The 24,927-nt window shown below is 39.4% G+C and overlaps 1 protein-coding gene across 1 annotated transcript; it reads right to left on the reverse strand.

Annotated features, from left to right (window-relative positions):
• Positions 1-17,981: 17,981 nt before the first annotated feature.
• LOC143624190 (uncharacterized) lies at positions 17,982-18,788 on the reverse strand. The gene has a single exon (XM_077094909.1). It carries the CDS (start codon positions 18,786-18,788, stop codon positions 17,982-17,984), a length of 807 nt encoding a protein of 268 aa, XP_076951024.1.
• Between the last annotated feature and the right edge of the window lie 6,139 nt (positions 18,789-24,927).

A 24,927-nucleotide genomic window follows, 5' to 3' on the forward strand; every position in this document is an offset into this window, starting at 1 on the left:
ACACGTATACGCAACAAGTATAAGGACCCTAAAGCATAAACTATACTAAGACGTTACGTGTAACCGCCTATCCTATAGTCATGGCTCTGATACCAATCTGTCACACCCCGACCAAAGGCGGCGGAACATGCCGGGGTGCAACGGATTGCCCAAGAACACAGGACACTATTAAAGTGACAATATTTAAATAACTCATTAATTTCATTCAGTCACCAAAAGTAACACATCTTGTTCATATAAATACCACCAAATATAAGAATTTAATTGTTCATTCTTCTAATAACCTACACGGTCTCAAATAAGATAGCATCTTCAAACTCCAATCAACCAATAATCAAACAAGTAACAATGCATAAAATAATATTTGTCAACACATATGTTGGTGAGCAATTTCATAATTTGCTTATATATAATATAAGGCAAAATCCACAAACGTATGTGAGACTAATAATAAAAGCATCAATTGCGGTATATAAATCATAATTAAATGAGGATCCTTTCTAATCGGTAACAACCGACATACTCGGATAATGAGGCCCTATTCTACTAGCACAAGGCTAAAGTAGTTAGGGATGCGTATGATCATACTTATTGAGGCTCAACAACAACATAAAATAAACACTCATTTACGTAAAGCATATGAAACATATAACACACAATAGAGCAAGTATTCTAAGTATCATACACCCTAGAGTTTGTGGTTTGAGGATCGAGTAATATAAATCATTCTTGTTTTGAATAACTATACATGTTACCCCCAAAGTATAAAATGAAAACGGGGGATGAAATGTACTCACATGAAATAAGTAACTTGAAGGATTAGTTAATGTGCGATAAACGGGGAAGGGTAAGTTCAATGAGCAAGACCTAGATTAAAAAGGGTCTTAAATTAGTAGATGGTTTTAAAAGCTTTAAAGTAAAATAACTTGACAAGTAAAATAAATAATTAAAGTTTGACTGCTAAAATGTAAATACATAAGAAATTATAGTAACGGCTTTAGAAAAGTAAGTTTACTCGAAATCGGGTCTTGGTATTCTATTCATTTGTTTTACTTAACCTTTGTTAAGTAAATATTTGGGTAAGGTTGTAATATTGCAAGATCCTTTGTTAAACTAAGTGTGTAGTTCTATCAAGAAGAACATCGACTTCCGTTAAGCGAGTGTTTGGTTTTGTCGGTCCAAACTTGTTATAAGATAAAGTTTGATCCAACATATCAAGTGTTTTGAGAAAACAATTAAAATTAGTTTATAATATAGTCTTAGAGAGAATATGAGATTCGGTGGCCCAAAACACAACTAATGTGTCTTAAGCGAGTGAACTCGGTTTATTTTGGTCTTGGTTCGGTCCTTGACTTAGAATAAGACCGATGATGGTTACCACATACCCAATACCATAGAACTTATTAAAATGAACTTAGAATTTATAATATACAAATCTGGCATGTAACATATTATTAAATCATTTTAAATATAAAGCATCTAAACGAGAGTTCGGTCTTGGTTCGGTCCTTGACTCGGGATGAAACCGAGGATGGCTACCACATACCCAAATGTCCTTGACTCGGGATGAAACCGAGGATGGCTACCACATACACAAATACCATTGAACTATTAAAATGATTTGGAAACTAAAAGTAATTAAGAACTAAACAGTAATAATAAGCTTAAACAAAATTAGAGCATGAATTAAAGTGTTTATCAAGGACTATAATAGTCCTCCATGTAGCCTTGCCTAGCAATATCGAAACCGACCATGGCCGGAGACGGGAAAGCCAAGGAAACAAGGGGAATATGTTTTAGACAAGTTATATAACAAGCTTTAATTAACAAGAATTAGTTAGAAACAAAGATTAGTATTAGTTTAACCTTGAAGAGTCAAACTAACAAGAACTTGAAGATGGAATACTTGGATCTTAGATTGAGAGAGTTTGGAGAAGAAAGAGCAAACCAAAATGGGAGCATGGGATTTGTTTTTATATTGGAAAAAGTATAGTTTACTCATAAGCGGTATACTTGCATTTCATTGGTTAAAATGGTCAAACTAGGTGGATGGTGGTGGAAAAAGTAAGGGTTATCCTTTAGTTTAAAACACCCCTTTAGCTTTGTTTGTTTGGCGATTTGGGTCCCTGAAGTTCGTTTTAAGTCGTTTTTAATAATAAAAGGGTGTTTTCTGGATCCGACATTTGTGTAACATATATGATCATAAAACCTAACATGTTATTGATAACGAAGGATCCGAAAGACCAAAACGGGTTGGGTTTCCAATACAAAAACAAATACAAGTTAAATCGAAAATGACGAATGTCACAAGTAGCCTTTACGCATAAATAACATAAACATAATCGGTTAGTTCAGGATCTTGCCACTAGTTGGGAATCCAAGTTATCAGGATAACCCTCAAGATCATATCCAAAGTAAAACGACCCCTAACAATAATCATATAACATTATTTTTTTATTAAGAATTCTAGGTCTCATAGTTGTATATAAATAGTATTTAATTGTTATAAACTTTACTTTCGTTCAACATGGTGATTCAATAGCATCCTAATGAGGTGGTCTTAAATAATGAATTCATGGTGTCATGAATAATTAAGCTCCTATTTATATCCTAATCGATCATCAATTAAGTCGATATTTTTCACTTATGCAGACTAATCCTTCCTAAAATGTGCAAAACATAATTTCATCATTCACGATGATACTTTCCATTCCAAGAGTTACCTCACAACATTGCCCACATTAACTTGCCAACATTACCTAAAATTAAAGTTAGTATTTGCAGATTTAGTTGTACATGTATTCTCTATTTCTACTTGTCATAAACTATCCATTCTTCCACATACTCTTCAAACTCATATTCTGCAAAAAGTTTATACTAACATGATTCGACATTGCCATTTTAAGTCAGATAAAGATCAAACGCAACGCTCGTCTTCCAAATAAAAAGTTGGAACTCGTAGTTATGGACCCGAATCCATTAGTATGGAACATTTTCTATTTCAAGTGAAATTATTGGCATCAAGAGCAAATTAGGATGGAAACGAACGTATCCAGTTAATTTCTCATTTATGGAAAAAAGTAACTGACAATATTTTTTAAGGAGATATTCATTTTTCTGGAAAGACAAATAAGGTATTCATTTGTTTTAGGTAACGATCAAAATGAATTCTGCTAATTATTTGTGATATTCCACGGTAAAACAGTGTATATTATGGTTCGACTCCTTCACAATATACACTCGTAATCCGGTCCTTCACACCCAGGCACCGGTAATTCCGCTCTTCCACAACCTGAAAAAGGTATAGAAGTATATGCCAATGCGCCTCCTTCAAAGCTACCTTCCAATAACCTAGCTTCACATCTCAAACACTTGTAATCCAGCTCCCTCACAACTCACGTACAAATAATTCGGTTTTGTTAACAAGTCACACACCCATAATTCGGATACTTACCTCGCAACTCACAAGTCGATAATCCGACTCCTCCATAGCCCAATTTTAAAAGTTAATACATATGTATAATGTCCTTTTTTATTTATTTGTACTTTATTCAGAATCTATACAATACGAGTTTCATTTGGGTTAGTGTTGGCGTTGTCATTGATTTTAATAGATTAATCTATAATAACGTGGACAAGGTTTTTAATTGTTTGAAAACAAAAAATTAAATTATCTGTAATAATGAGAGGTGTAAATATATATTTAGTTAGTTTAAAAAAAAGTATTATTATTCATTTTTATGTCACACCTATAGTATTATTTATATGACATGTTGACTCTCGAGAAAGCCCAAACAAAATTCCTTAGGATTAGGGTTTACGGTCGTATATCGCTTGACGGCCGCTGTGTGCGCCCATGATCGGTGCTCTAATCCATCCAGACGAAAAGATATCTGATTCAATGTATGCGCCGCCTTTGTTCTTTAGTTATTGATCTGATCTTTGTTTGTGTATTTTTCCAAATAAGTTTAATTAATGTTTTTAACGATTGTTTTAATTTTTTTGTGTGTTGAAGGCTGCTAACAGTATACTACGTTGATCATAACATGTCGATCGTTCATAGCAAGCACGTATCTCATGTATCGAGTAAAATCTAGATATCCGTATTCAGTTCAAAAATAGGACTTGGTTAAGATTTAAGTTTCATTCTATTGCAGATGGCGTTGGCCACAAATGGGTTCCATTCTCGAAGCAGATCCCGAGTGAAGGTCTCCAAGAAAAAGCATGGAGATCATTGACGCTGGTGTGAATGCATGGCTTCTTTGGTTGCTAATGAGATTTGGGATTTCTGGGGCTTGGCGTCATTTGTTGTCGGTAATGTTGTTTGGTTGTTTTCATGGTTTTTGGAGACCTAAATTGCCTTCGACATTATTAAAATCATGTCCATTTCGGGCATGATTAGATTTAGGAACTGGGAAAACATAACATACTGTGATTAGCCTTTGAAGACTGCTCACAGCATACATTGATCGTAGCATGTTGATTGCTCATAGTAGGCGTCTATCGTATCTATCAGGTAAAATCTAGATATCCGTAATCTTGTTTAAACATTCCGTTTTCATCGTATATCAGATATTATTACTGTTGGAAAATGGAATCCGCTAACCTGTTTTGAATAAAGCTTAGTTTCCACAAAATAATTAACGTTATATTTTTGTGATATTCAAATTTATATTGTTTTTTTCGTAACACTACATAAACTTACTAGAACAAAACGCTCTAATAAATTACAAGCCAAGTTGAATAATTTCACTCAAATGTTTCAACAACTGACTTTTTTTCCACCAATAATATCACTTATTTTGTGTCTGTTAGTTAGCAACTTTCATGTGGATTTTGTTATTTTAGATTTTTAGTTGAAGAAGCCGCAAACAAGGAGGGAATAACCAAGATTCTTTGGTCAGGAGGGAATATTGAAATATATATGATATACAATCCATGTTTAGTATTTGTATTTTAAGACTTATGTTATGTTAACAGTATTGAAATGCCCTGGGGCTGAATTGTAAATTAAATATATAGGCCTGTTAGTGTGTTTATAATAGCATTGTTTATCAAATTTCCTTTCATAATCATAAACAATCGATCAGCTGTTCGTATATAACATCGATTATTTGTGTATTCATAACACTGCCGATGTATGCCCTTGTCTTAACCTCGTGTGACCCTTGTAGGTAGCTTCGTGCAAAATCTAAATCATTTATAACGAAAGTTTCTGAGCCGCCAGTGGACTGCCGTAGGTAGCTTCGATCAGCTACGAAATCCTACATTTGTTAGCTCACTTTCCTTATCTACGGCCTCAACTGCTGTAAAAATCACTGAAATTACACAAAATCAAACCTAATTTATAATAAAAATGATTTACTTTTTTCATTATCAATGCTTAAGAAAATCTTACCACGATACTGCGCTGCAAGAACACCATATACACTACCTTGATGTTCACCTTTTAGTTTCCTGCCAAGAAGAAGATGTCAAATTAATAAAAATGATTGAAGTGGTCAATGAATTGATATAACTAACCAAAACGTACACACACAAAATTAAACCAATAAGGAAACTGAATTAAAGCATGTCACTCTGACCGGTGCGTTAACTAGAGACTAAACAGATCAGATTCAGAGGCAAGTTCTCGGATCCTAGGATGTGTGGGGAAAAAGCCCATCGTGAACCCTATGCCTAGCCAAGCCAAGCCAAAGTCCAACCAAGCCGTACGTCCAAGTCCATCCAAGCAGCCTAATAACAAAACAGTTGTTAGAATAAACAAGAAAATAAATAAACCAAAAAATGTTTGATACTGAATTGTACTAGATACAAAATTATAAATTTTGTCCTTTAAACATATGTAATTTATGGATCAGATTCTTTAAAAAGTTTATTTGCAGACAGTGTTCTTTACATGGCATGTTTGTTTGATTTTCGTCATTTTTACTAGCTGCATCAAAAAACCCCGTTAAGTCTTGGCATGTGAGAGCATTTAAGTCTTTTTAAGCATACTATTTATTAATTTATAATCAAAAAACAAATAAATAGATATGTTATTAGAAAAAGAAACTAAATAAAATATGTTAAACAAAAACTCCGTTAAGTCTTTGCATGTATTTTGTCATATAAATGACACCGCTCACAAATAAACTTTTTAAAGGACCTGATCCATAAATCGCATATATTTAAAGGACAAAATTTGTAATTTTGTCCTCGATTTATTACGTTTAACATTTTCATAGTTTGAGGACAGCTTTTTGAACCATGGTTTCTTTGTGAATTTGATGGCAATTTTTCTCAACATGGTCGAGCAACTTCTCCAAGTTGATGGCCCATGAGTTCAAAATGTGGTTGCTATCCTTCAAGCACACTATCCCCATATATAGTCGGGTCTACCTTTGCCAACAGTGCTTTTGATACCACCATGTTGTATACATGATTTCAGCTTTCTAACACACATTTACAACATACATTAAAACTAACATATTAAATCATATTCGAGAATATTATATGTTAATTATAACCCGAAATAGTGATTACATCGAAACACAAGGTAAATCATAATCTAAAAATAAAAAAAACACATGATTTAATTTCAGTGATGGAATGAACATCTAATAACTAGGTAAAAACGGGTCAAGGCTGAAGAGTTACTGAAGAAACACGGATCCTCTCCCCGGGTATGGGTCCTGGATCAGATGAGTCAACAGGGTAGGATACGGTTAACTGCCAAACGATATGAACCTAATTGCCTAAAGTCCAGTGACGAACACCTGCAAAACAGACACCGTGAGCTCGTTACGGGAAGGACAAGAGGGGGGGTCTTCCCGTAACCACCATCCGGCGTGAGAATAAGTACTGTTCTGTAGAAGATAAGCACTTAAGTAAATTGAGAGAGTACAGTGTGAGTGAATGAATACCTCATGATGGTTGAGAGAGTATTTATAGTCGTAGGGTGTGGGAAGGTGATTGGGGCCAGCTGTCCTTTAAGAAGATGCCTGCATAACCGTCTGGACACGTGTCCTTATGTGATAGGTTCATCCTATACGTTGCATGTGCATGCATAACAACCTGGACACGTGTCTTTTTCCCATTGACTAATGGGGGAATATTGGCCATGTGCACGGTTATAACGTCCTTGCCACTTGTCATCAATTGACTGGTCGGGGGCTCACGTATTGCCCAAGAAAGCATCTTGGTAAATCTTCTAGAAGGCAATCATGTGTTGACAGCTGTCCCGAAGCATTTACCTCGTGGTTATTTACGCGGAAGGATAGCTCTTCCCGCGGATGACCTTTGAGGGTGCTGTGGTGTTTCCACATGCGCTATGAGGGTGTTTCTTCCTCTATTGATTATGCGGATGGTTTATATGTCCCGCGGGTGACTTATGAGGGACTTCTGATTGACCCGCGGGTAGTCCTTAAGGGTATTTGGGTCTTTTTGGTACCCTACCTCTATAAGTCCCCCCAGTCCAGTGTTTCTTCCGTGTGAAGTATTTTGTGCGGGTGAAATTCTGGACTTATTGTGGATTTGGGGGTTTTTGACATGCCAGCTGGTGAAAAATATCTTTTGTTGGTTGTGGATAATGATAAAAAAGGACAAGTTGGCCACTCGCAGGCGCGTGTGCAGGTGACAGGACGTTTATGAAGGCTGTAACTGTACCCGACTGTTCAACTTTTTCCCTTTTTCGAATTTCCCGCGTGACGTGGCAGTTATCTACTGGGTTGCCTTTTCTCTCTCTACTGTCTGTATCCCATCGCATTAATTGCGGTGGGTATAATTACGTGGAGTTAACTTCTTTTGGAAGTTTTATCGTCTTTGCATTCTGATTATTTTCCTTCTATCTTTCTTCGAAAATATCTGCATATTCCTTTGATTTTACTATCGTACCAGACATTTTCCTTTATGACTAGCACGATGGCAGAGTTTGATGAGATAGAAGTACAACGGGACCATGGTGAATACCAAAAGCTTATTGAAACTTATGGTATTTCGTTAGAATGGGAACTGGAGTTCCCATCTGCTGGTTCCATTTCCAGTTTCCCTCCTCCTAAGAAGATGGCATTATATGCCGATTACTTTGTTTTGGGAAACTTCCGTCTTCCTGTCACGAAGTTTTTTATGAAGGTAGTGAAGGCGTTTAGGATTCACTTGTCCCAACTTCATCCCTGTGATATCATGCGAATTCGCCATTTCGAGTTCGTATGCATGGCCAAGGGATGGTACCACGGCTGGACCGTTTCGCTGTTTTCTACAAGATGATCCGTCGGAATGGTTGGTTTTCTTGTCATTCGTCGACTGACAGGGCGTTTGGTCAAGAGGTTGAGATGATATCCAAGGAATGGAAGAGGAAGTTTTTCTGGATATCAGAAAACGTGGTGCCGAACACCATGGTTCGTCAGCCAGGCAACGAGCCATTGATTGATCTTACTCCAACTGCCCACGAGAACCGTGATTGGGTTCAGAAGCTGACTGTCCCGCTAACACCAATGTGGGTGCTTCCTGAGGAGGCCCTTGTCTGGGCGGGAATGAGCCGTCTATGGCCTACTCCCGATATGGAGCCTGTTTTCATCGAACCGAACGGCCGTAAGTTTTATTGGTTTTCTTTATGTGATCTTCCAAAGTTTCTGTTACTTTAATTCTTACATTTGTTTTTCAGATTTCGGATCTATGCTTAACGCCTTGTATGACGACAAGGGGTATGTTGGGAAAACTATCCGTGACGTTAAGCAAGTGTCTGTCATGGAGAGGAATGCCAAATATTTCCTCTTTCCTGTGAGTGTGCGGGCCGAGCCAGTTGTCTCGGATAATATCTTTGAAACAGGTGCGTACATCTTGAACCCTCCGCCTCTTAATATGCTGACCTCCGATGGGATAATCGTCATTCCAAGTGATGATAAAAATATTCTTGAGGGGGAAAGCTCAGATGATGCCACTGAAGTTTCATCTGTCTCTCATATGTTGGCAGAACTGTACCGGAAGAGGTCCTTCCATGCGTCGCAGGCGAGTGACACGTGTACTAGCGCTGCGGACGCCGGGAAGGAGCCGAAAACAAAGAAACGCCGGACACATCGTCCGAGGAAACCACTACCACCCAGCCTTTCAGAGCGACTGGGGACCGTGACCGGTAAGTTCGTATATGTTAGCTTTTGTTATATAAGACAATGAGATCTGACTTTGATTATGCTATGCAGATCCGTCCATCGTTAAGGGTCACGCGTTTCGTAGGCTATCAACGCCGAAACCAAATGTTGAAAAGCAACCGTTGCCTCCTCCGGAGAAAGAAACAAAGAAGTTTGTTACCCCTCCTGTTGGAACGACTGTGGAGGGGTCTAGCGTTCAACCGGCGACTACTGGGCCATTAGATTACCTTTTTCAAGGTGGGTATGTTGCTAGTTTTCAACATGATAACCCTGAGGTTACCGCTGAGGGCTTCAGGGTTAATGAATCTCCCCTCCGACCCGCCTCTCAATTTTTTTCTACTTCTTCGCCTTTTATGTCGGGTGAGGAAGGAGAATTCCATTTTGGACCATTTGTCCATGAAATTGGGGGAGGTTCTTCGCAAAATATTCCCCCGCATACTTCCTCCTCCCCTATCCGTCTTGGGACTTCAAGTTCTCAATTTTTTGGGAATGTTCAATTAGGAGGAGACTATGATTTGTTTGTCCCGCCTTGGGACATTGTCAATGGGTCGCGAGTTACGGACCCAAAAATTTGTATGAGTTTTGTCAAACACTGCATGCCACCAGCTGAGATAGCGTATCAGAAGACTCGCTCCCACCAAGATCTTCATACTAACTTAGCCGTTTCTTTGACTAACAGCTTAGCTCGTAGTCAAGAGATATTGCGGGAGTGGAGAACAATGGGTGGGAGGCTTGGTTCGGCTTTCGAGGCCGTGAAGGCTGCGGAAAGAGAAGCTGAGGAGCAGCGGAAGGCAGCGGTTGCGGCAAAATGGAAGCAGGTCGATGCTGAGGCTGCACTCAAGCTAGAGAAAGACCGAAGTGCTGCTGCTGCCAAGAGTTGGAAAGAGGCCTGTGAAAGGTCTAATGCCTCTCTTGAAGCTTCCCGAGCTGAGACTCAAAGGAAAAAGGACGAATTGTCGAGGGCACATGATGAATTGTCTCAACAAAATGTCCGAATCCAAGAGCACGAGGAAGCTTTGAAATTGCAAGGGGAGCAGGCTGAGTTGAAAGATAAGACGATTGTTGACATGCAGTCTGCGTATGATTCCCTCTTGCAATCTCAAGCTGAGACAGAGAACCGCACTTCCACCGAAATGCAAGAACTGCGCAACAGGGCGGAACGCGCAGAGCGGGAGAGGCAATATTTCCTAGACCGTGGCCTTGACTCTGTAAGTGTTCTTTGCGTACATTTTATTTTGTGTGTGTTTGATCTTATTATGTTAACAAGTCTCATTCGTAGGTCATCCGCCATATCAAGAGGAGTACGGAGCTTACCGATTGCTTCGTGAACCTGACTACTGCTTCGGAAGGCGTTGGCCGGGTGAAAGGTTTTGATGAGGGATTGGCGTTTGCCCAATCCGAACAACCTATCGAGAGTCACCCGCTCTATGGCCTCGACGCGAAGCAGGAGTTGGATATGCGGGTTCAAGAGTATGATAACCTTGTCTTCCCGTTACAGAATATGCTTCCGGAATTTGCTTCATCTGAAGACGGTGTGAAGCAATTAAGGGTATATATTGATGACGAATCTGATGATGATGACTCTGATGATGACAAGGCGGAAGACGAGGCTCATACTGCTAACCCTTAGGTTATGTGTAGGTGCTAGAATTTACACTTGTAATTTCTTTTCATGTTTTTGTAATCACTGTTTTTTGATATTAATGAAAAGAATTTCATGCACGCATTATCTCTTGTGGAATATTTTTCTTTGAATTTTGAATTTGTGCAAGTTGGGTAGATAATACTGATGACGTGGCGGAGAGAGGTTTTTAGCCGGTGGCTGACAAGACATGTAAAACGCCTGTTTTGACAGCCTGTAAGCACTTGTTTTCGAATCTCCCGCCTGACGTGTTAGTCATCCTGTGGCCCAGAATTTCTCTTTCTTCTGTTAGTCTGACAGTCGCATTAATTGCGATGGGTATAAATAGGCCTTGAAGTCTTCGATCCATTCTTATCACTTACATATTTTCTCTCTTACTCATATAAAAGAACTTCTTCTTTCTGATATCTGTTTTACATAATTTCCATAAAAATGGCTGCCCAGAAGAAAAATCCTCCCTCTAATACTGAAGTCGGGTGTGATATCAAAGAGAAAGACTTCGAGGACGTAAAAAACGTGTACGGCTTCCCTCCGGAATGGGAAGCCAAACGTCCGTCACGAGGGGCTATTGCAACGGAGCCCCCGGCGAAGAAATTGGCCGTCTACGTGGACCATTTTACCACAGGTAACTTTCGCTTGCCTGTGACGAAGTTCGTTCGATCTATAATGAGGGCCTATGGGCTCCATCTGTCCCAGATTCACCCGTTTGGGATGTTGAGGATTCGTCATTTCGAATTCTGTTGTCAATCTCACAACTATGACCCATCCGTTAATATGTTCGCCGTTTTCTACAAGATGACATACCGTGAAGGGTGGTATAGTTTCGCTACCACCGGTAAAGGTTCCGTTGGCTTTGAGTGGCTCCAGAGCCTTCATGGGTGGAAATCCAAATTTTTTTGGATTCGCGAGGACACATTCCCTTTTCCATGACCCGACGGAAGACGGAAGATGCGTCCCCTGAGATTCCGGCTATTGAATATGAGGGCCATAGATGGTTTGACACTTTGACCAAGACGCCGACGCCCATGCGCCCTATTAATGAAGGGGCGATGGTTTATGCGAGGATGAGTCGGTTGTGGCCGTTTCCTGCTTTGGAACCCTACTATGAGAACACTGTCAGAGGTAAGTTGATACTTGTGCTTATCGGGGCTTTTTCGTTCTGTTATTTAAACTTTTACACTGGTTGCAGGTGAAGGTATAGTTTTGTCCACTTTGTTGGACAAGGTGGGGGCATGATGGTGCGCCGCCCCATTGACCGACATGACGTGCCATTTTTAGAGCGCACGCAGGACAACTTCCTGTTTTCCACCACCCTCACCCCGGAGCCCATTGTCTCTGAGGAAATGTATGCACAAGGTGAGGAATTTGTCAAGAAGTACGAAGGTATTTCCCAACCTCGCCCTGTAACCGTCGTTACTTCAAGCGGAGTGATCGTGTTTTTATCATCTAGCGAAGAGTCGTAACTCTCTGAAGGAGGGTTACCACTTAGTGCTACTAATCCTTCTCCTTCTTCTGCAGGATTGACCCGCAAGCCAGATTTGAAGGCCACCACCGACCCAGCAACTGGTGAGGGAGGTGGTCCTCAGACCGTTGAGGGCGAACCTCAGGTAACGGAGGCGGAGGGCTTTAAGGCTGCTGGTAAGCGAAAAACGCAGCCTGCCGACGCCGCGCCTCCTAAAAAGAAGAAGAAGTAGGAAAAGAAAACCGAGGTTCTAGACCTAGGTGCCCGCCTTCGAGAACTTGCTGCCCGGGATGTTTCCAAGGGTAAGCTTTAAACCTTTATGATAGTTCTTCCATTTATTTCTTCTTGGTAACTTGACGATTTTCATTGTTTGGAATACTCCAGGTTTGGAGGATTCTGTTGCTACCAAACCCCTAACTCCACCGATCAATTTGTCAGATTCTTCTCCGATTAGGGAGAAAGAGGTTGGTGGGATTGATCAATTCCACGCATCTCCACCCCACGATGAGCATGATTTCCAAAAACAGGGTGGGTTTAATGTGTTTAGACATAGAGGGCAAACTTCCTCTTCTCAAGTAGGTGAAGACACTGCTCTGCATCATCCCCGATGGACGTTACGGCGGAACTCGGTGCTGAATGATGCGGACGTTTACCAGGAACATCTCGACGAGAGTCTTCCCCCTGCAGAGAAGGAACGACAACGTCGCCGCGTCCGCAAAGATCTGTTCGACTCCAACTCTTATCACGTGGCGAATGCTGTGTCTACCAACCAGGAACTCTTATTCACCGGGATTGTTTAGCTATCAATGATGAGTTGGAGGAAACCGAGCGGAACTTGCTTGATGCCAAGAAGGAGGCTCTCAAAGCATTAACTGATGCTCGAGACAGTCATCGAGCTATGGAAGTGGCGAAGGCCGAACAACTCGCTGCTGAGAAAGCTAAGGTCGCTCTTCAGAAATAGCTGGATGACCAAGCTGAGCTGATTAGGACCCTTCAAGCCGATTCAATAGCTAAGGACAAGCGCTTATCTGACCTTAATGCTAAGAGTCGAGACCAAGCGCTGGAGTGTGCTAAGCACAAAATGGATCTTATCCGGGCTCAGGTGGATAAGAAGTGACTTCTGTCAACAGCTATTCCCAATGTACGAAGTCTGTTTGACTTAATCAGTTCAGATGTGTTTGAGCTTACATCAGTTTGTTGTGCTTAACAGGTTATTGCTGACATTCGGAACAGTGATGATCTCGGGAATTGCGTTGTGATACTCCTCCGTGCTTCCGAGCAAGCAGGCCAACAAATGGGATTTGAAGAAGGATATGAATTTGGCTCTGCTGGCCGGATTCCGGAGGAGCATGTGTTAGCCGGCAAGGATACTGCCTCTATCCTTTTCGAGAAAACCACGGAGTTTGATATTCTGAAATTTTCCCTCTCCGACCATATATCGGAGCTTGCGGACAAAGAAGATGCTATAGATCAATTAAAGAATTTGTTGAACCTTGATAAGGGAGAAGCGGAAGCTGATACCACCACGGAAGAAGATGCTACCCCATAGGTGTATAGGTTCTATTGTAAATCCTCTTTCTGCTTGTAATCTCATTTGACTATCCGATAAGAAGTCTTGTTTTCTCCCGGTGCACTTTGTTTTATGTACCATAATATAAGTTTCTATCCGGGACTTCGTTTGCGTCAATAAAAGATTACAACTTATCAAAATAGTGCATAACTATCATAAATTTCTTACTAGGCATAAACCGTCAAAGGAAATTATACAATTACTGAACTATGTGGGCGCGCAGGCCGAAAATAAAAGACAACTAGGAGCACTACATGTAGCATTTCCGTAATTGTGCTGCATTCCACATCCGAGGAATTTCGGTCCCATCTAATTTCTCCAACTTGTAGGCACCTTTGGATAGCACTTTCTTGATTTTATAAGGTCCTTCCCAAGTTGGGGCTAACTTGCCCTGAGGCTCCTGTCCGGATGCCTCGTTGTTGCGGAAGACAAAATCTCCCGCATCGAATCGCATATTTGGACCCGCGAGTTGTAGTATTTTTGAAGCTGTCTTTTGTAATTGTGCTCGCGAATCGATGCTAATTCTCGTCTTTCCTCGAGAAAATTGAGATTCATCCGGAGTTCACGGTCGTTATCGTTGATTAACAGGACCCTCGCGGATGGGATCCCGATTTCTGCCGGAATCATGGCTTCAGTGCCATAGGTTAGGCTTAACGGCGTTTCTGAATTACTAGAGTTTTTCTGGGTGCGGAAGGCCCAAAGTACATAGGGTAACTCGTCAACCCAACCAATCCGTTTAGTACCCAACCTCACCTTAATTCCTTCCTTGATAGTTCGGTTGGTCCTTTCGACTTGACCATTTGATTGCGGGTGAGCTACAAATGTGAAGACTTGGGTTACCTGAAGTTCTCTTAACCATTCTTGTAGTCCGCTATCAGCAAATTGGGTCCCATTATCACTTACCAACTGTTGCGGGAGGCCAAACCGGCAAATGATAAATTCCCACAGGAATTTCTTAACATTTGATGCCGTTATTGAGGCGACTAGTTTGGCTTCTACCCACTTGGTGAAGTAATCAATGACCACTATCAGGAACTTGACTAGTCCCGGGGCTTCTGGGAAAGGTCCCATAATATCAATAGCCTATTTTTGGAACGGCCAGGCAGAAGTGACCGGGATCAGTTCGTTTTTAGGACGCAAGGTATTGGGGGTATGGCGTTGGCAAGAATCACACTTTCTGATTTCTTGTACAACATCCAAATGCATGCCGGGCCAAGAGTATCCCGCGTTCATAATTTTCGCAACTGTCATTCTTGGACCCGCGTGTAGTCCGCAGATACCCTTGTGAATTTCTCGAATTAGGTAATTTGCATCCTCTGCATCTACACATCGTAACAGCGGGCCGAGGAATGATCTCCGGTACAAAATGCCATCAGTCATCTGGTAGTTTAAAGCTTTGTGCTTGATCTTCCGAGCCTCAGCTTTTCCTGCTGGGAGTGCTCCGGAAGATGAGTAAGCTTTGATGGGTGTCATCCAGGACTCGAAACCGGTCTGGATTACCATGACTTGATTTTGGTGAACGGATGGATGATCCAAGACTTCTACCCGAATATCTTTAGCGAAATGCTCGAAATTCGTTGAAGCTAGTTTGCTAAGGGCGTCCGCCGATTTGTTTTCGATCCTCTTAATGTGAACAACATTGAAAGAGTTGAATTTGTGGATCAAGACTTTTGCTTGGGATAAATAGGAGGCCATAACGTCGTTCTTGGCATCATATGTTCCATTTATTTGTCCGCAATTAGCATGGAATCCACCCGCGCTTCCAAATGTTTTGCCCCGAGCTTTTTCGCTATCCGCAGGCCTGCCAAGAAGGCTTCGTACTCCGCCTCATTGTTGGTGCTTTTGAAGTCCAACTTGATGGCGTATGTAAATTCATGCTCTTCGTGGTTGACCAGCCTTAAGCCTGCGCCCGATCCTTCACTGCTTGAAGCTCCGTCCATAAACAATGACCAGACTTGTCCTTGTTCCGGAGGTGCTTGGGGTTGTTGTTCGATCATACATTCTTGTTCTTTGTGTTGCGGAACTTCTGTGACGAAGTCCGCCAGCACTTGCCCCTTGATTGCCGGTCTTGGTTTATACTCGATTGAATATTCACCTAATTCAATGGCCCACTTTGCCAGCCGACCGGACAATTCAGGCTTACTTAACACGTTCTTGAGTTTGTACCCGGTTAACACATTTATAGGGTGACCCTGGAAATATCTGCGAAGTCGTCTGGCTGCATAGATCAGCGCCAATACCAGCTTTTCCAACATTGAATATCTTGTTTCCGGGTCCGATAATGTTCTACTAACGTAATAGATTGGAGTTTGGACATTTTTCCTATCTGTTAATAGAACAGCCCCCACAGCAATGTCAGATGCCGACAAGTATAGTGTTAATGGTTCACCCGCGTGTGGAGCAGTTAACGTGGGTAACTCTATTAAACACTTCTTGACTTCTTGGAACGCTTTCTCGGCTTCCGGGGTCCATCTGAACTGTGCCTTTTTAAGGCAATTTCTCAGAGTTGAAATGAACGGATAATATTTAGCAGCGTGGTTTGCCAGAAACCTATTTAATGCTACTAATCTCCCGATAAGTGTTTGGACCTCTTTGAGGGATGCGGGGGATGGCATGCGGGCTACTGCTTGTATCTTGTCTGGATTAGCTTTGAAACCCGTGCCTGTAACGATTACCCCGAGGAACTTCCCTTCCTCCATTCCGAAGGAACACTTTTCCGGATTGAGTTTCATGTTGATACTTCTCAGTGTTTCGAAAGTTTCCTCTATGTCCCTCAGCATTTGATCTTCTTCGATGCTTTTGATTACTAAATCGTCCATGTAAACTTCAAGATTTCGACTTATCTGACCTTTGAAGGCTTGATCCATCAGCCTTTGATACGTGGCCCCCGCGTTTTTAATCCGAAAGGCATCATTCTGTAACAGAATGTGCCTTGGTTGGTGCGGTCGCTGTCTTGTCTTCGTCACCAGCCGCCATATGAATCTGGTGATACCCTTTGTAGGCATGAAGGAAGAACTTGAATTTGAATGGGGCCACCGCATCTACCTTTAAGTCTATTTCCGGAAGTGGGTAACAATCTTTCGGACATGCCTTGTTTAGATCTTTGTAATCTATACACATCCTCCACGTTCCATTACTTTTTGGGACCATCACTGGGTTAGCCACCCATGTTTGGTACTTGATTTCTCGGATGATTCCGGTGTGAAGAAGGTCTTGTACTTTCTCATTCATGGCTTTTGTCTGTTCGGGGCCCATTTTTCGCTTCTTTTGCACAATTGGGGTGATTAACGGATTCACCTTCAATTTGTGTTCTGAAATGTTCCGCGGGACACCGGTCATGTCCACGGGTTGTCATGCGAAAATGTCGATATTCTTTGTCAATAATTGTTTCAGAAAAGTTCGGACGATTTCGGAGATAGTCGGACCAATTACTACGGTTTGGTCGGGAAATTTCTTGTTGATGATCCACTTCTCCGGTTCAGTCCTCTGGCTTTGTTTGGAAACTTTGCTCGGTCTTGAACTTTCAGCTGTGTAGCAATGTCGGTTAACATGGATTATTGCTACGCCAGTGCGGGTTGGGACTCCTACTGCTCCGTGAGCTGTGGACGGATGTGCATTGAAGTCACCAATTGCCTCCCGTCCGAGGATAATATCATGCTTGGACCTTGCCGGTAAAACTAAGAAATCAACCTCTTCGGTTCGTGAGTGAATTCCATCACTAAGTGTAACCGGGAAAGTAATGACACCCCGCGGGTGCATTATTTCCCCAACAAACCCAGAGACGGGTACGTGAATAGGTCGTAATCGTTCTTTATCCTCTTCTTCAAGCTGTTCAAAGCACTGTTCATACATAATGTCGGATGTACTACCGCTGTCGAAGAACACATATTGCGACCGGTAGTGTCTGAACAAGGCAGTAATTATCAAAGGGTTCTTGTTACATGGTCCTCCTTTGATACGAGGAAAAATGACTGGCTCATTTTTCCACTCTTCGTCCTCAAATTCTTTTCTCTTCTCGCTGGTCTGCTGACCTCCGTGAATCATATGAACGTTCAGATCCTTTATTTGCTTTTTTGACGGGCCCTGGTTATCCTTTGCGGGAGGTTTACCACCCCCTGCCTTTGCGCCTTTGACCAAGTGTTCCAATTTTCCATTTCTCACTGCTGCCTCGATTTCGTTTCATAAGGCTGCACATTCATTTGTTCTGTGTCCAATGTCTTCATGATATGAGCAGTGTTTGTTTTTGTCGAGAAATGACTTCCTCGGTATTGGTTGAGGTTTGCGGAAGGTTAGGTTCTCGGTCGTGAGGATTTCTGATGGAGATTTTGACAGCTGAGTCCAACTGTTATTAGAAGAACGTGCGGGAAAGTTGCGTTTGTTCTTATTGCTAATCAATGATCTCGCATCAAACTGCTTTGGTGCTTCTGTACTTGGTTGCATTCTAGACCAAATTGGCCCCTTGGCCTGTCTATTTTGTCTTGGGGTTTGGAATTCGACTCTTGGCACTTGTTTTTGATTACCGGATCCCAAGGTTTTCTCAGTTCTTGCGAATAGCTTGGCTGAAGTCATGATTTCGTCCCAAGATTTGGGCATACCATCTCTTCCGGTTAGAGTTCGAATCAGGGCGTCACTATTTACATTCTTTCGGAATGCTCCTCTCAGCATGTCTTCACTGACTCCGCCAATATTAAGGCTCTCATTATTGAAACGAGTAATGAAATCCTCAATGGATTCGTTATTTCGCCTTACTACATCAAGTATTTCAGACGAGTCACGAGTGTGTTTCTTTTGTTGACTAAAGTGTTGGGAAAACTTTGCTACGAAGTCTTTCCAACTCTTAATGTGTATGTAAGGCAATTTTTCAAACCATTCTCGCGCAGCTCCAGTAAATGTCAATGCGAACATATGGCACCAATACGGAAGAGTCCAACCACTGACTCCTCCAACCGCTTCGAACCTTAGCAAGTGATCACTGGGGTCCGTCATCCCGTTATATGTCCCAACGGATGTTGGTATTTTTGCGTTTATCGGGAACAAAGCTGTCGCGATGGCCGGAATGAACTTGGATTTTTCTGCGAATGACTCTGGGCGGTATGGTTTGGAGAAGTCGTGTTACGCATTGCTGTAATACTCTGCGTAGCGAATAGCCGATCGCGGGTAACTAGCCTCTCCAAATAGAAGAAAACGGCTGTCTCCGCTGTAATAACTACCTCATGGATGATATGTTGAGTCGTGTCCGTCTAGTTCTTCTTCGTAAGACGGTACTCGCATATTTATGCGGGGACGAGGGCGTAACCTCGGGATTTCCTTCTGGTATTGTTCTTCTGGATGACTGTACTGAATATGACTTCCTCTTATTGGAGGAGAAATAGATCTCCTAGGAGGGTCATCGTAACTTAGGGTACGGGCGTGAAGTCGCTCATTCCGTACCCTTTGTCCATATTCAGAGGCCAGACTCTCTTGTTGAATAAGGAACCACTCATCCGGAGACAAGAGTTCCTCAGATCTGTGGCTTGTTGTATGAGTTTTCCTCAAAACTGAGTCACCTGAATTTTCTTCGAGGTCCAATTCTGGGTGAGTCCGGCGACTTTCTCTCATAGTTCGCTCAAGATCTCCCAAATTGGAACCTCTCTGAGCTGTAACCCCTCCTAGGTCATTGGGCGGGGTACCAGCTGGTGTTACTACATTTCTTGTACCCACTGGAGCAGCGTCTGCCAGTGGGTTACGATGCTTTCGAGTTGATGAACCACCCAAAGTAAAACCTCCAGGTGTCACAACATCATCTTGCTCATCGGGAGTAAGATTCTGAGCGAACAATGACGTTGCTCTCTCACGTGTTTCTAGATTAGTAACACGTGGGATTTGTTCTGAGGTCCCCGTCGGCCCTTTAGGAATTTGATTCATATCGTGACTTCGAAAACAAAATTTGTTGTTCTAACAAAAACACGGATGACGCCAATGAAGAAACACGGATCCTCTCCCCGGGTATGGGTCCTGGATCCGATGAGTCAACAGGGTAGGATACGGTTAACTGCCAAACGATATGAACCTAATTGCCTAAAGTCCAATGACGAACACCTGCAAAACAGACACCGTGAGCTCGTACGAGAAGGACAAGAGGGGGGGTCTTCTCGTAACTACCCTCCGGCGTGAGAATAAGTACTGTTCTGTAGAAGATAAGCACTTAAGTAAATTGAGAGAGTACAGTGGGAGTGAATGAATACCTCATGATGGTTGAGAGAGTATTTATAGCCGAAAGGTGTGGGAAGGTGATTGGGGCCAGCTGTCCTTTAAGAAGATGCCTGCATAACCGTCTGGACACGTGTCCTTATGTGATAGGTTCATCCTATACGTTGCATGTGCATGCATAACAACCTGGACACGTGTCTTTTTCCTATTGACTAATGGGGGAATATTGGCCATGTGCACGGTTATAACGTCCTTGCCACTTGTCATCAATTGACTGGCCGGGGGCTCACGTATTGCCCAAGAAAGCATCTTGGTAAATCTTCTAGAAGGCAATCATGTGTTGACAGCTGTCCCGGAGCATTTACCTCGTGGTTATTTACGCGGAAAGATAGCTCTTCCCGCGGATGACCTTTGAGGGTGTTGTGGTGTTTCCGCATGCGCTATGAGGGTGTTTCTTCCTCAGATGATTATGCGGATGGTTTATATGTCCCGCGGGTGACTTATGAGGGACTTCTGATTGACCCGCGGGTAGTCCTTAAGGGTATTTGGGTCTTTTTGGTACCCTACCTCTATAGTTACAAATTTCGAGAATGGTATGTGTATTTAAGTTTACTGCGTTTTAGTTCATATGATGTATATAATAAATTTGTTTCTGTTTGTTTAATTCATGTTATTGAACTTTAGTTCATGTGTTATACATGCGTTGGTAGACTAAACAAAATGTGTTGGATGACAATACCATAATCATAGTGAATAAATCAAGTGAATGTTTTTCAAATTTTTGCGATACTCAAGTCTTTAAAATTGGAAATATATATGATTGAGAACACTCAAAAGACCATTTTACACTTGCATAATGACCATTTAAAATTTAAACCCAATTTACAAGCTTCACATCCCTTTAATTAATCCAGACCCTTTACTAACATATTCTAACGGCTAGCTAAAAATCATTCCTATATTTGTATTATTATGACTGGTCCGCTAACTAGTCTACTCTAATAAAAGACTACAACTTTTGCCACTTGTCAAGCTTATAGCCCCCCCTCACTATTTTTCAACAAATTTCCATATATGGTCCTTATTTTTTAAGTCATTTCAATATATGAAACCAAGTTTATGTTTATTAAATGTAAATACTAACTTATTCATTCATTAACATTAATGGTGAAATAAGAAAATATCAAAATTGAAGTTGCAGACATGTTAGAATAAAATTTGAAAGTCACTTAGTAATTGCAAATTAAAAAAAAATAAAGGTGCATTGTTGTCGAAGAATTTGGATTTGTATGGTAAACTACAAATTGTTTTAAGCAGGGATTCAAACAGCAGTGCATAATTTTTTATATAAGATTGGTTTCAAATTTAGATTTAAAATTTTATCATATGCATTTGAACTCATGAAATGGGTATTTTCTGAATTTTCTACACATATTTTGTATAAATATTACAAACATGAAGAGTACCTATTATACATATATATCTTGGTGTTTAACATTAAACCATTGAAATTGAATAGTATAATTATAATCTATATGTATAACGATTTACTCTATGAACTATCTGTCATCTATTTATATGACTTTTTTGTGTAGTATAAAGGGTTTTAGCAATAAGATCAGTATTTGGTTTTCAATATTTTCTTTCATAACTCAGACCAAAATGCTTTAGAAACATATGTTTTATGACTTGATTTATACTTTTTCTATAAATTCAAATATATTTAATTTAACATGTCTTATAAGATAAATTACTTAATTAAAAGCAGCTGATATTTGAAACCAAAAAATTTGGTTCAGTCCCATTCCATTATTTTCGTTTTTCTAAAATCATTTAGGATATTGAAACCTAGAATATCGTTTTCATCAGTTAATTACATAATTCCTATATTATATTACGTTATTAATTTTATTTTTATACAAATACAACGAATTGAGGTTATGTTAGTGTTACATGTTGGTTAGTACATAATTAAAGTGTTTATTATGGTTTATATTCAAAATAATAAAAAATAAACAATCGATTCATTATATGTGGAATGAGAACAATCGACTTGGACTAAATCCTGATAACGCCTGTGACTAAGGCTTAGCCTTTAATACCTAACAATATATATGATTTAAAAACTAAAAGTTTATTATTGTAGACTGGAAACCTAGATTTCTGACCCAAGAACCAACCCGAATTACTTCGGTTCAGGTTCGGGTTAGTATTTTCTTGGGTTCGAGTTTCTCGGGTCGGGTTAGTTTGGATTTGGGTACGGGTTTTCTTGTGTTGGGTTTCAGGTTACGGGTAAAAGTGACAGTTCTACTTCCAACTATTATACATAAGAATCACTACCTTCACTTTATGCAACTTTAAATCTTCTAAAATTCTTTTAACAAAGAATAATAACTATTATTTAAAGATGGTTATAAGGTTAGTATGTATTTGTCATTTTCCTGCCAATTACATTCATATGAATGAAACAAATCATTTTATTATAGTTTAATTTTAGGTTTTTATGTTGCTTGATTATACAATTTTAAATTGTAAAATATAAAATTAATTAAACTTTGGTCATACACAGAATATTAATGACAACAAATTTATCATAATTAATCAATTTCAAATTTTAAAGATTCTAAAAATGATTATAACATCAAAGTGTAGGTAATATGATTTTTGGGATAATGGTGTTTTTTTTTATTAACATGAGCAGATGTTCTCAAATGATATCATATTAATTGATTAAATACTATAATATTTTATGTGTATGAATATTTTTTTTATAGTTTCATGGATATATTATCATTTATCTAGAGTTGGTATGTATTTGGGGAACCTTTTTAGTCACACGGACAACTATACGTGGCTATATCAAGAGTTATAAACAGACCTATATGTTACCTTATTAAGAGTTACAAGCAGACATGGACTAAAGATTTTGATTTTTGATAAACAATGTATACCTACTAATACAATCACAAATGTATTGTAAAAGGAAGTTTTTACTTATTTGTAACATATTTGTGTAATTTTAGTTATCTAATTATGTAATTTCAATGTTAATTGTAATTGTAATAAAAATATATGATTAATTTGTTGAATGTATTTCACTTAATGGTTAAAGTTTAAATTTTATATCAATTACTCGTGTAATACACGAACCTTAAACTGGTTATTAATAAGTTACAACTAGATTCTAAGTTTGTATATTTTATTGTGACTTTCAAAGCTTCCCATTAAATGAAAACTTGAATATTAATTAAAAAGTAGAAATCCTAATTTACCTTTATAAACTTCGTGGGGAAGAAATCCCGGTCGCTGCTTACGGCTGGCTGGGTGGGGGTCGTCCTTCTTCTATCATTTCCCATCACATCATTATTCAATTTTTATCATTATTGTTATTATTATTCAAATTAATAAATTTGATTAAGAAAGGAGGAAATTAAGGAATTACATTATCATTACAATTAATATAATATCATTACTACAAAATAATGGTAGGTAATATTACCAAAAAAGGGAATTTTTTAAGAAAATGTAATAGTATCACCAAAATAGAAATTTTGAAGAAAATGTAATATTTCCAAAAAAGAAAATTTTGAAAAAAATCATCAAAAATAATTATAAATTTTTTTGACCAACAAGGATAATATAGCAGAATGCTAGCCCTTGTCTTGTATTGTACGATTGAGGATATTATGGTAGATATGTATCCATAGTTTTTAAAAATGAACATTGGTTAGTTGAACTATGAAAGGTCCCTTGACTGGTTATTAATCAGTTATAACTAGATTCTAAATTGATTTAGAAATTACTGTGTTTGTAAGTCATTATCACCATCAGTGGCGGAGCCAGGAATTATTTTATGTGGGTTCGGAATTTTGCGGCGTCAAAGTTTTCAGGTAGAGATGGGTCGGGTCAAAACACATTATTGCAATATTAGTACAACGAAAGTGTATCGTTAAGATTCAATAAAATGCAAATTCAGTTTATACAAGACACAAAACACTACATATTCGTCTATTAATAACTCTAACTTCTTATTCAGCCATTTTATTATATGTAAATTGTATTAATAAATTTGATCAAACTTAATACTAAGTTAGAAGTTTTGAATACAATATACTCTAAAATATAAAATTATGTATGTTTTTGAATTCTTATAGAAAGGGTTTTATAAAATAATAATAATAATAATAATAAATAAGAATATATAGTAATCTTATCGGTTAAAAATACTTTGGTTGGCATGTTTCAGTTCAAATTAACAAAAATAAAATAAAAAATATTATAAATAAATCAAGAAAAGGCAAAGAACATTTTTAAAATATTTAAAGGTTATACGTGTACGACCATGTATATAGTATATAGGTTTTCATAACTTTAGAGGATTATTTTCAAATATGCCATTACTAAGATATCCTATATTGTATCTTCCTTCTCCATAATCGACTTGGCTGCCGGAAAAAGACCAGCAAATATTTGTATAATATTACTTTCTTTTCATTATAATGATCGTTCGTAAAAAACAATGGGTTCGTTTGTTAATACGACCGTGTAGGTTATATATAAAACCGAAAATACACCAGGTTCGGCCGAACCTGGTCCCTTAGGTGTACCTCAGCCACTTATCACCATCCGCCTTTTATCATAGATTCTATGTCGCTCTATATGTTACTAGATTTTATAAAAAACGTTAATGGTCTTGTTGATGTTTTGTTTTCCTTAATCACACTTTATAATATATGGGTTACTATACGTGACTTTACAAGTAAAAGAAAAAGGTTTGCAACTCTTATCTCCGAAGGAAAGATGTTTTCATCACCACCCTTCGAAAACCCCTATAAATTGCTTAATATGATTGGCAATCTACCAAGTGCGTGCGTTTGTTTGTAAACCGTTAATGACATCAAAATCGGATAAAAACAATAGGCAAAATAGAAACAAG

Source organism: Bidens hawaiensis, unplaced genomic scaffold, assembly GCF_021521415.1.
Source record: "Bidens hawaiensis isolate Kalapana, Puna unplaced genomic scaffold, B.hawaiensis_p1.1 tig00003698_1, whole genome shotgun sequence".
NCBI lineage: Eukaryota > Viridiplantae > Streptophyta > Magnoliopsida > Asterales > Asteraceae > Bidens > Bidens hawaiensis.